The sequence below is a fragment of the Protopterus annectens genome, chromosome 13.part0 (assembly GCF_019279795.1).
Source record: "Protopterus annectens isolate FY-2018-M chromosome 13.part0, PAN1.0, whole genome shotgun sequence".
Taxonomy (NCBI): domain Eukaryota; kingdom Metazoa; phylum Chordata; order Ceratodontiformes; family Protopteridae; genus Protopterus; species Protopterus annectens.
Window position 1 is genome coordinate 956653783 of NC_056747.1, and position 13111 is coordinate 956666893.

Genomic DNA, 13111 nt, shown 5'->3' on the forward strand with positions numbered 1-13111 from the left:
GAGAAAGAAATGTATCTGTCTTCACTTTTTTTTTTTTAAGTACTGAGAAACTTTACATCCTTTATCACCTTTACCTGCTGCACATCTTTCCTAGCTCGGTCCCTCTCTGGCCATTCGGTACAGGTCCTTTTCTCCCTCCTTAGTGTCCAACCTTTCATACAACTCTTCATATGCCTTATCCTTAGCCTTTGCCACCTCTCTCTTTGCCATGCACCTCATCTTCTTATACTCCTGTCTACTTTCTTCATCTCTCTGACAGTCCCACTTCTTTGCTAACCTCTTTCTCTGTATACCCTCCTGTACTTCCTCATTCCACCTCCATGTCTCCTTGTCGTCCTTCCTCTGTCCAGATGTCATCCGAAGCACCTTTCTAGCAGTCTCCCTTATAGCTCTGCTGTAGTTATCCAGCTATTTGGTAACTCTTCACTGCCACCCAATGCCTGTCTTAACTCTTCCCTGAACTCCATTTCACAATTACCCTTTTTCAGTTTCCACCATTTGATCCTTGGTGCTGCCCTTACACTCCTCCTCCTCCTCTTCTTGCTCACCAACGTCATCCTACAAACGACCATCCTATGCTGCCTAGCTACACTTTCCCTGGTCACCACTTTACAGTCTCCAATCTCCTTCAAACTGGCCCTCCTACATAAGATATAATCTACCTATCTACCTATGTGCATCTTCCTCCACTCTTGTATGTTACCCTATGCTCCTCCCTCTTGTTAAAATGCGTATTCACCACAGCCATGTGCATCCTTTTCACAAAATCCACTACCATCTGACCTTCTGCATTCTTTTGCTTAACACCATACCTACCCATCACTTCCTCATCCCCTCTGTTCCCTTCACCAACATGCCCATTGAAATCTGCTCCAATCACCACTCTCTCACCCTTGGGTACAGTCATCACCACTTCATCCAATTCACTCCAAAATTTTTCTTTCTCATCCATCGCACACCCAACTTGTGGAGCATATGCACTAACAACATTCATCATCAATTTCCAGCTTCATAAACATCACTCTATCCGACACTCTTTTCACCTCCAAAACACTCTTAGCATACTGTTCCTTCAGGATAACTCCTATGCCATTTCTCCTCCCTTCCACACCATGATAAAACAATTTGAACCCACCTCCGATACACCTAGCCGTACTCCCCTTCCATCTGGTCTCTTGTACACACAATATACCAACCTTCCTTCTGTGCATCATATCAGCTAGCTCTCTCCCTATACCAGTCATACTGCCAACATTCAGATCCAAGTTGTTATTTTAGCACTATTTGATCAGAGATCTGACTTAGTTCCTGTATTCCCTCTCGTCACCATCCCTTATGAGACACACTACAGTGGTATTGTCTGCGAATTTGATGATATGGTTATTGGGAAATTTCACAGAGCAGTTATGGGTAAGGATGGTGAATAGTAGAGGACACCAGTGTTGAGTGTAATGATACCCGAGATACCTGATGTGTTCAAGAAGTCAAAGATCTGGTTACAGAGGCTCTGATCTGTAAGAATTGGTATGTGTATCCAGCTACAAACTGGTTTTGCTATGCCACTTTCATTTCATTCATAGATACTTATCTATAAAAAAATCAATTCTGATAATCATCAGGCTCATGCTGTTAGTATATTCGTCAGTATCCATAAAAACAAACCCCACCTTTATCAGGTTTCATAGTACAAGTCATGCCATGCTGAGAAAGTTGTTTAAAGACGGTACTTTCAGAATTACATATTTCCATGTGTTTGTTGTTCAGCAGATGCTAACTGTCCCTTTCACATATTTTTTTTCAAAAAAGTTAAGTGCAGGTATAAGTGGTGGGTGAAGTGTGCTGCGGCTTTTTGCGGGGTCTCTAGTGTTATTTTTACAAAATAGTGCTTCAAATTTGTTTTCTGGTGGAAAGCTTTAGTTATGTCAGCAAATCTACCAAGCAAGACCTTTTGTATGTACCAAGACGAACCCTTTAGTTATAATGTGGTCATCCGATATCAGTCTGTAGAATTATAAATTTTAAAACCAACTTTAGTGATAACTCTTACCCTTGTTTCAGCAAAGAGACCTAAAATGTCATTAAAAAGTCATTATTGTCTGTAAAACTATTTTTATAAAAAATTGAACAGTATGGTACCTGCTGTTTCTCTTGTGCTGAGATGTTTCCCCTCTAATTAATTCAGTAGTTCAAAAAGCAAAGAGGTGGTTATACAACTGTCAAACATCACAAACAACATTTAGTAAAAACCTGTTGGCAGTATTAAGTTCCTTGCCCTCACGTAGCACTAGCTGTGGTGGTGTTTTTTTGTTTTTTTGTTTTTTTTGAAACTTCTGTTAGTTTCTTTGAAACTTCTGTTTCCTGGGATTTGGCCAAAAAATGTTCCCTTGGTAATTGCATTTTATCTGAGATATTCTCTTGCTTCTTCGTGGCTGTGTTAGTGTTAAAAAATGGTTTGATTCGTCATTAATAGGCTCCACATTCTCTGGTTCCCCATATTTTTTTTTTTTTACTTTTTCAAGCTGTATTTTGAGCTACATGGTCCTCTATTTTAGAAAATGCCAACCATATTCTTGTTTAATATTGGGAAACAATAAATATTTTATTAATATTTGATTCAGCGTGGTCATTTCCATTTGTAGTCCAGAAATAGTCTCTTTACTCTGTTTAATAGTAAATTCCAAGTACTCAGTTCCTATAATACCAAAGAAAAAGAGTAATTCAGAATGTAGTGGCATCTGTAGTGGTCTGTATTTAAACAGTGTTAAGCCTTTTGGTACAGTACCTCACTGAATACATTCAGTCAGGTGAGAAATATCTAACTGGTGATATTTTAAATTATAAAGTTGTTTTAGTATGCCTTCCAGTTGTGTCTTAATCAATTTATTCTAAGTTAAGGGGCGATTATTAGCCAGATGTAATATTGGGTTTCAAAATATTAGTTATTATTGGGGCGTAGATTACTAATGCCCTGGTGTAAGCAACCCTGGGTGTTAGAGATCATTGCTTCCGCACAAGACCTTTTATTGTTTACTACATTAGGTCTTGCAGTTGGGGATGTGGCCACAGAATGGGCAGCTTGTAGTCCAGCAGGGACCACATACTTTTTGAAAAGTGCTGTAATAAATTAGTCAGTCCTGAAGGTAAAGATGCATTTGAAGGTCCAGAAACATTTACCCCATCCATGGGTTGATCAGATGTATGTCCTTTATTACTAAACAGGTTCTCTGAATACATGGGTAAGTTCAAATCACAAAAAAGCACAACAAATAAATCAGTTTACTTCATAATCCCCCAAAATTGCAATCCACAGACAAGTAACATCAGGCAAATTCCATCTACCACAGTAACCTTTAATCATTAATTCTGTTACTTTTAATGCTGACAAACCTCCAGGTATTAATGACACTATCTCTGTAGCTTGTATGTTGAAATATAAGCAATTGAATGTAAAGTGGTTGCATTTACCTAACACATCATGTGACTACTCACTATATAAGGAAGTGTATCGTTCTGCATTTATTCATTCTGAAGAAGACTCTATTCTTGAATAGACTAAAGCACTCAGTCTTATTAATTAAAGGTTACTGTGTTGGTCAGAATTTGCCCAGTGTTTTATTATCAATGGAGGTATAAAGGATGAGTATTTTACTACAGTGCTAGCATGAAGAGAGTTTTACAGACTGTACTCTTGAAAGGTGCTTTGGCTGTGCTGAGGAAGATCTGGAAGATGATGAAGCTAATTGGTTACATGTTTATACATGGTGCAAGAAGAGTGAGTGATACCAGTGGGATTATCTGTGAAACAAGCCTTCCTGTGGCTTCTTCCTACCCAATATTCTTACATGTTACAGGCATTCAAAGATGTGAAATACATATTGTACATTTCAAGATAAATATATACTTCATGTTAATTAGAAGCAGTAAAACTGAGTTTGCTTTCTCTTATTACAGTGACTGTAGTGGTGAAATTCTGAACAATTCTTGTCATATGGAGTATCACCAAGCAACTGGAACCCTTGGTGCCCACTTCAGAAATATGGTAAGCAGCCAATTTTATAGAAATTGAATAAAAGGTTGTGCTTATGCAGAATCCTTCTTTAAAGGCTAAATGAGCCCTTCAGATAATTTTAGGACATGAAAAGGAGAATTTTTTTATTATTTTTAATTGTATAGTTTGATGAACCATACTGATGTTCTTCATTTGATCACTACTGTAGTATTCTTAGTTGTATGGAGTGGATCCTGCTACAGATTCAACAGTCAACCGACTTTGGTTGTTTTAGGGCACCCTCCATGCTCCCAAACCATTAGCTTGAACAGAGCTTAGTTGAGTTTGGACATAAAGCCCTTCATAGCTTTCCCGCCCCTGAAGACAATGCTCTTTGGTGGCCTTTTGAGGATCAACAGTTGACTAACATTGTTCCATTGCTGGGCAGACAACATCACTTCGAAGTAAAAAAACAATCTTTCATTTTACTTTGTATGACAGAAATTGTACTTTTTCTGTAAAATAAACATTTTAAAGCTGGGAAACTGTTTTTTCCATTTTTTTTTTTATTTTGAAATTTTCAATGTACAGAAAAAAAGACAGAACAACAACAATGTACTAATACACTGGGTCAAAATTATTGGTGAACAGTAGCTATACACCAACATGAAACCTCAATATTTACAGCTGTACAGAAGTGCCATCAACTGTTATTTTACATCCATTTAGGGAAACAGTGTTTTAATGATGATCACTTGACTTTTAATTACTTTTAAATAGGAGAGTCACTTTTTTACTTTTGTGGTAAAAAGTTGTTAAAACCTGTTTTAAACCACTACTTCTTTGTGGAAAATTGCTTTGTTTTACTTTTGGGGGTGGAGTTAAATGTTTAAAGTGTTTTTACTATGTTTTAATGGGGAAAACTTAACTTTTTCACTGTTTTCATGGTTTGCCAACTATTGGTGCTAGATTTCCCTGGGAATCGAGCACGTTTTATGACTTAACCATGGAACAGCCTACTGTTTCTTCCTTCTTTCAGCCAGAAAAAAAGAAGTAAATTGTAATTCAGCCTTTGCCACCACAGCAGGCTTCTAAAGTGCATCCGCTGCAGATGGGTGACTCTGGTGTGGTCAAAGCTTGCTTCTCTGACCACTCATCTTTTACTTGGGTCCCACTGGTGTAGTCCCTACAGCCACCATGTACTAGAGGTTAGACATGTCCTCTGTGGCTTTTGAAATGCGTTTGGCTGGCAAGGGAAAGCCATTTCTGTCAGTCCTAGGAAAAGGAGCAGTGAATGCTGCTCTTTCTATTCAGAAAGTTGTGCCCATCCCTGAGGAAATTTTTGCTGGCAGTACTGGTTTTGAAATTTCTGTCAACAAGAAACAAAAACTTAATGTTTTCTCTTGTCAACGTTATTCTAGACAGGACTAATTTATTGGATATAGTTCAGTGTTTAGTGGAGGCTCTTGACCCTTGTATATTTCTGGTAAAAAAACTAAAGGGATTCTTCATTTTCCATAAACATTCAAGAGGCTGAATTAATTGTGAAGGGACAGATTGTGTTTTTCTCCACAGACTTCTGAAGCAAGTATGGCTTCAGACATTTCCTTTGAAGCATCGTCTTTCTCTGTAACTATTTCCAGAATGAAACAGGTGTTTCAGTGGAAAACGGTGATATTTCTCAGTCTCTCAGAAAGTATTATGATTTGTTACAACTGGAATTTCCATAACTTTCTCTTATTCCTACTGTTTCTTTTGCTTTGGAGAAGGATTTTGGATTTTGTCATAGTTTCTAATTTGCCTGACAGCCACCCTGCTTCCCCCTAGAAAGCAGATAAGACTGTACGAGCTTCGCAATCTTTTTAAAAAAGTTTTTATACAGTCATCCCAGATCAGTGCCAGCAGCTATTGCTCTTCTAAACCCTTTCCCTATACTCTATCTATGGATGGGAAAACTTTTGTTAGATTTGGGTTATTTTCTTTTGCGTCACTTGTTTTTACAATTCTCTACTGTCAAGTTCTTGTGTTTGTTCATGCTTGCCTCTTGAGAATATGAGGAATATGTTGGGCATCTCTTCCTCTTATGAGGAGTAATCTACTTTTTGTAATTGTTTGCTTTTGTGTTTTCTGGTAACCTTAGATTTTTGAATTATACATTCCTTAATTTAACTAGATCCACATGTCAAACGTTTTTTTTTTTTTAGTCTGGATCACATTATCAGTTAGTCTGCATTACCCTTTGTATATACATGTGTAGCAGTGAATTAGACCACAGTATCTACCTCATTTGATAGCCTTCTGCAGAGTGTTTACATTTTTTCTCCTTTAGATGGTGGGCCTTTTTTGCAAAACATTTTTCAAAGTGTTAGGAATATCTCACTTGGGTAAACATACCTCTCAACTGTCCAGATTTTCGCAGAATGTCCAGATTTTTGCCACATATTTTTTGGTCCATTTTTTCATAAAATTCTGTTTTTGTGGGAAATTAGTGGTAAATCATTAAAGATTGAATTTGGAAGATAATGACAAACATTTGAGTTTCAGACTTCATACCCTTCAAAAAATTCATACTAATGTAAAACCTGTTATTCTATCATTTTTCCAAGTTTATAAGAGCAATATTTAAAATTTGTCCCTATTTTTGGGCCTTTGACCCACTTTTATTTATGGCTTTTTCCAGATTTCTTGCTCTAAGATGTTGAGAGTTATGGTAAGGGATCTCCTACACGGACTGGAATTCCAGCAGAATTTACAGATGAATTGCTTGACTAATTCTCACATTATTATTTTTCGTGCTGTCTCTAGGAGACCTCAGTTCAAAGAGCTTTTCTCCACAGATTAGAGAGATCTGCATCTAGAGGTAGTCTTAAGTTTTTCTAATTAGACTACTGTTTCAGCAATGGAATTCCTGAGGGTTCAGGGTCTCATGGCATCTATGATTCTCATTTTACCTGTTACAAGACTTCACATTACAAAAATCTTTTAGTACCTATAATTTGTATGCTGTAAACATCTTAATCCACTGACAATTCATTTTCCCATTTTGTAGTTTCTAAATAGAGAAATGTTTTGCTGTAGACTCCACATTTTTCAAAATCCAGGTCTCCTATTCTTCCTAGCTCCAACGCAGTCAGTCACTATAAATACCTCAGACTTTGCTGGAGAAATAGTATCTATGAGGATACAAGTGCAAGGTATTTGCTATAGACAAGGCAGACCAAATTACACAAAGATAGTAAAGATATTGGCACTTAACATGATCTCGAAATACTCTTTCTTTCTTTTTTGCTACCTGGGACCCTTACAAATGTTTACAGACATCACAGCAATGTGCTACATAAACAAGCAAAGAGTGATAAATGCTTACCTTTTATGCAGACTACCCAGGGTAGCCTGGGATATAGCTTTTCAGCACAGTCTTACTCTACAGGTGTCTTACATACCATCAAAGCAAATTGTGTGCAGACAAGCTAAACGGGGCCAGGATAGACCTTCAAGAATGAAATTCTATCAGGGGATCTTCCAAGATTTGATCCATCTGTGGATAACACCTCAGATAGATCTTTTTTGCCTTCACTCTTTTAACTATTGGTAAGTTTCTGCTACAGGTCTCTGGCCTTGAAGGCAGATGCTTTTTCTTGTCTTTTAACAGGAAGTTCCCTGTATGCTTTTCTCTCCTTTTCAATAATATTCAGGGTCATTCTGAAGATTCAGAAGGACTCTCAAAAGATTACTTTTGTGACTCTCTTCTGGCCCAGCCAGCAGTGGAATGGCCAGGCACAATTATCACAAGCTTCTCACAGACTGGATTTCCTCACATGAAACCAGGGATGTTTGATGCATCCTGACCATAGTAACTCTAACCAACTGCCTAGATCTTAAAATGTTTATATCTTTTTGTCACATTTTATAAGGACATACAGCAGGTGTTAAAGAAGGCAGCAAATCCTGCTACTAGAAAATCATTTATTGGTAATGTCAAAACGTTTTCTAATTTGTGTCAACAAAAGACCCATCACCCACTGAGGCTAGTGTTTCTTTCTTCAGTATTTGTGTGAGTTAGTTTCCTGTGGCTTGTCTTACACCTCAGTCAAGGTTCACCTGTCAGCTGTTGTAGCATGTCTGCCCATGGACCCCCCCCCCCCCTTTCGATGCAGCCTCATGTGAAAATGTTTTTGAAAAGGGTTTTACATTAGAAGCCTCCAAGGAAACAGGTGGCTCATTGGGATCTTAAAGGAGAACCGCACCCACAGACTCAAAAAACATGTTTATTTCATCATGGTTTGGTGTTTCCTGCATTTTAACACCACTCTGGGACTATTCATAGGTTTTTAAATATTTTTATACGTAATTTCTGAGTCTGACCACATGGGGTCTGGCATCTTGAAGAAATTCTGATCGTTTAGTCTACCTCTGGATATCCCATAATACAGTGCTTGCCTGCAAAAAATTACATCACGCATGCCTCTTTCTTCCTAAAGCTCCTGTCACTGCACTGATTTTACATGCATACACTGCTCTCTTTCAGTCAATTAGTATTAAGTAACATTTCATGCCATTCAATGACTACTTAAAACACAAACAGTGCAAATACCACAGAACAGACTTTCAAAGTGCTTTTTTTGCTGCTGCTTTTAAAAATGGCTAAACTGCAGTCTTTTGTGAAGCCTAAATTTTTACTACTTTGACTCCTCTCCCATCCCCCTTCACACCTAACTTCCTTAGCTGTCAAAGTGCTAAGGGTAATTTGAGCTGTTACCTTCTGTGATTGACAGCTCACAGCAGGAGACTTGACTCATGTACTGTTTCCTTGTTCTAGCCTTTACTTTTTGTATGGATAGGGGAAGGACCAGGGAGCTGTGACGTCACATAATGGTTGGGTTTTTAGGATGGCAGTGGTGATGTCAGTTTGGGAGGGGAAATGGCCAGAAAACTACTGTATCCAGTGGTCTTGATGACATCAGTGAATTGGAGACTTTTCCAGGGCGGGACAAAAGGTTTTTGAAAGTGAAACCAACACAGTACAGTAAGGTACTGTTCTAGTGGAGAGAAACAGTCAATTTAAAATATTTTAAATGCTGTATTGTTGTTTATTCAAAGCAGGGACAGTAAATAAAGAGAAAAAAAAACAGAAAAGTTGAGCATTTAATAATAGAATCCCATTGTTGGCCTTTAATTTTGTGTTAGAAAAACTAACTCTTACTCCATTTGAACTAGCTTATCAGACTGAATTAAGGTTCTTAACATTGAAAACAGTCTAATTGCTCTGACCTGTACAAGCTGAGTTGCAAGCTCTCACCAAGGGTCAGCCTTATGTCTTTTTCCATAAAGATATGGTTTGTTTATGAACTAATTTTTCATTTGCATTTAAAGTGGTACCCATGGTTACTTTTAGCCAAGCTATCCATCTCTCAGTTTTCTTTCCAGGACCTAAAAGTAAGACAAAAAGGTAGTTTTTATACCTAGGATGTTCACATATTGCTTGAGTACTGCCTTGATTAAGCAAAACATTTTACAAGTTTTGATTAGTTGTTCATTTCTTTTGAAGATAGGGAAAAAAGGATAATGTATCAAAACTGTTTGAAAAAAACAGTTGTCTCATGCTATTATTTTTTATTACCCCCCCCTGTAAATCAGTGTGTGTGTATGTATCTTTAAGAAGCTATGCAAGGGCTTCCACAACTGTATAAATACCAAGCACGTGCGAGTCTGACCATCATTTTGTAGTACGCTGTTGAAATGTAAATATGTATGTATGGTCTGTCTGTTAACCAGTTCATTTATATTTTATGATGCTGCTATCCATCCTGATGTGTTTCTATGTATTAAAACATCTAAACGAAATACCCCGCCTGCTTGTCAACTATGTTAGAGAGGGACAAGAGACGTGGTGTCAAAAGCAGCATGTCTAAAGGGACATGAGGTTAGGAGAAGAATAGCCAAAATGATTTGCTGCCAGAAAGAGTTCCAGTTTTTTCCACTTGAGTTCAAGGGGCACCTGGTTGGTACTGGAAGAATATAAAGGAGTGAATCATCCCTACTGTACGCATAATTCGCAAAACAGGTCAGAAACAAATTTCAGATATAAAAACTTGATCAAAAGTATTTCTTCACAAAATATGAAACGGGGCATACATAACACTCTAAACAATATTTGCATAAACTGATATGTTCGATATTGATAAAAAAAAAAAAAGTTCAAATTACTACAGAAAATGTTTGAAATAAAGTCCAAATTGCATAAAATTAATAAAATAAGAGGAAATGACTGCATTTTCACTAAGCATGTATTTTTCATATTTAATTAAAGATGTCTGCATTATCAGAAGTGTATGAAGTGTTCTCATGCAATGTTACAGTAAAGTGATTTCACAAAATACAGCCATTACAGAGCATGTTTCGTAAAGTAAAATATTTCAAAGAGTTTGTTCATAGGATCATAGGAAGTTACTTGGCTGTTGGCCCTGAAGTCCTTATAAGCCTAGCCAAGAGTTTAGCCCATGTTTAGACAAGTCCACACCCAAAGCCCCTGTCCAGCAGGGACATAGGTGGATGTATTTTCTGTTTCCTATCCAGTTATCCAGGTTGCGCTTGAAAAGGGATAATGAGGTGCTCTGTTTGATGTGGAAAGGGAGTCTATTTCACAGATGGGGAAGTCTCTGGGACACAAATCTGTCCCACCAACAAGTCCTATTGATGTGACAGACCAGGTTGAGGTTGCACGTGTGAGTTACTCGAGTGGAGCTTGACGTGCGGATATGCATATGGATATGCATGTGCATTTGAATGTTATTACAAGCTCACAGAACAGTTTGTTTGTACATAATTACAAGGGCCATATTTTCAGTGTATTTGTGCATACTTTTTGGGCATGGCAGTCAGATTTCAAAAACCCAGTGCACTTGTGTTTGATTATAATATTGCAGAGAACTGGAGAGTGTTTGAGCAAGAGTATGACATTTTCATACAGACTGAATTTTCTAGTAAAGATGATCGTACAAAGTATTTATTCAGCTTAATATACCTGGGTCAGAAGCCATTGAAATGGAACATTCATTTGTGTATGCACCTGCTGTCTATACAGGAGAGGGGGAAACCTTCATATTGTTGTACTGGCTGAGTCAAGAGAGTACCCCAAGTGTTTAAAATGTAAATTTGGAGAAATGTTTACCCCCCCCCAGACAAATGTTACAATGGAAAGACACATATTTTATACAAGGGATCAAAAGCGTGATGAAACTTTTGCAGCATATATAACTGATTTAAGAAACAAGGCTAAAACGTGCAGATTTAGTGATTTAAGGCATGAGTTGATAAAAGGAAAACTTGTGTGTGGTATTAAGGATGATGCTGTGAGAGATTTTGCTTCGTGACAGTGATTTAACTTTGAATAATGCCATTGACATTTGTCAGATATATGAACTCACAGAAAAGCACACAAATATGCTTACAAACAAGAATAGCTCTAGAAGGCACAGCGATAAAGCTCATGTTGATCTGCAGCACTCGCTGGTAAACCCTAGAACTTTCCAGCACATTCTAGACTTTGCACAGTGTCACTGAAGTATAAGAGTGAGTCAGCAAACACAAAGCATGGGCCCCAGCCTAGTTTCATTACCAAGTGTCATAATTGTGGTGGAAGTCATGAATCTAAAAGGGAAAAATGTTTAGCTTTTGGTCAACAGTGCCACAAATGCAATAAATGGAATAATTTCAAGAAGTTGTGTAAATCAAAAGGCCCACATTCTTTTATTAAAAGGGAACATTTTAAGAAATGAGTTAATCAGTTAGAGAGCTGCAACCCTACTCTTTATGTTGATGGTGTGACAGTGCTTTATGAAACAGTCAGTGTAGTAGATTTAAGGGCAAAGAATGAAGTATTTTGTACAGTTTGGATAAACGGAAAACCCATAGAGCTTAAAGTTGACACAGGTTCCAAGTGCAGTGTGATGTCAGCAGAAACATTTGCTAGGGTGTGTCATGGTGAAAGGCTTGATTTAGAAAGTTGTAAGAAGCTTTTACTTATGGTAGTGAAGAAATTCAAACTGAAGGCTCAGTAGTACTTTCATGTTACTTTGTTGAAAGAAGCTACGGCTTGTTATTTATGTGGTGAAGAGGCACGTCCAGTCATTAGGGCTCAGAGACATTTTGAAAATGGGACTGCTTTCATTTAATAAAGAAGTCCACCAAGTCAGCTTGAATGACCACTATTCTAATTTCACCCAGTACATTTCTCCTACCTGCACTGATCTTTTCGAAGACGAACTAGGGAAGCTTCCAGTTGTGTACTCCATGAAGTTAGACCCAGATGTCATTCCAGTTAGGCCAGCATGAAGAGTTCCAGTAGTCATGCAGGGCAAAGACAAAACCAAGTTAGTTAAAATGGTGCAACAAGGTGTGATTTGTCCAGTTGCAGAACCAACTGAATGGGTATCTTCCATGGTGGTAGCTCATAAAAAAAGCTCAGATGACATAAGAATATGTATTGATCCACGAGATCTTAAAGTACTAAAAAGACCTTGTCATCCAATGAGCACAGTCAAAGAAGTCACAGCTCTGATGCCAAATGCCACTGTTTTTTCTGTCTTAGATGCAAAGAGTTCATTTTGGCAAATTCAGCTTGACAAGAAATCCTCATTGCTAACTGCTTTCAGTACTCCGTTTGGAAGGTACAGTTTTTTGAGACTGCCATTTGGGATACATTTTGCAAGTGAAGTCTTTCAACATGCAGTGGAGCAACTTTTTTCTGGGTATCCGTGTGCTATTATAGTAGACATACCTGTACGAGATCATGGTGAAGCTCAGCATGACAGAAACCTCAGAAAAGTTCTGGAAAGAGCATGTCAAGTGAATCTTAACCTCAACCCACAGAAATGTAAATTCAGGCTACACGAAGTTACTTATGTTATTAATTTGTTTACTAGTTCAAGCATACGACCAGACCCTTCTAAGCAAACAGCCATTCTTGAGATGCCAACTCCAGACAGTGTTCAAGCCCTGCAGCATTTTCTTGGCATAGTTAACTACCTAGGCAAGTTCATTCCAGACTTGAACCAACTTTCAGCACTGCTTAGAGAGCTGACATGAAAAGATGTCGCCTGGTCTTGGTTAGAGCAACACCAA

General features: G+C 37.9%; 1 protein-coding gene across 4 annotated transcripts in view; it reads left to right on the forward strand.

Moving 5' to 3' along the window:
- The window catches only part of LOC122787814 (signal transducer and activator of transcription 5B-like), a 2227565-nt gene that overhangs the window by 1448813 nt on the left and 765641 nt on the right, over nucleotides 1–13111 (forward strand). For all 4 annotated transcript variants that reach the window (XM_044054718.1, XM_044054719.1, XM_044054721.1 and 1 more), the window contains one exon: nucleotides 3952–4039. In XM_044054718.1, coding sequence (XP_043910653.1) covers nucleotides 3952–4039 — 88 coding nt within the window. The remainder of the gene's footprint in view (nucleotides 1–3951; nucleotides 4040–13111) is intronic.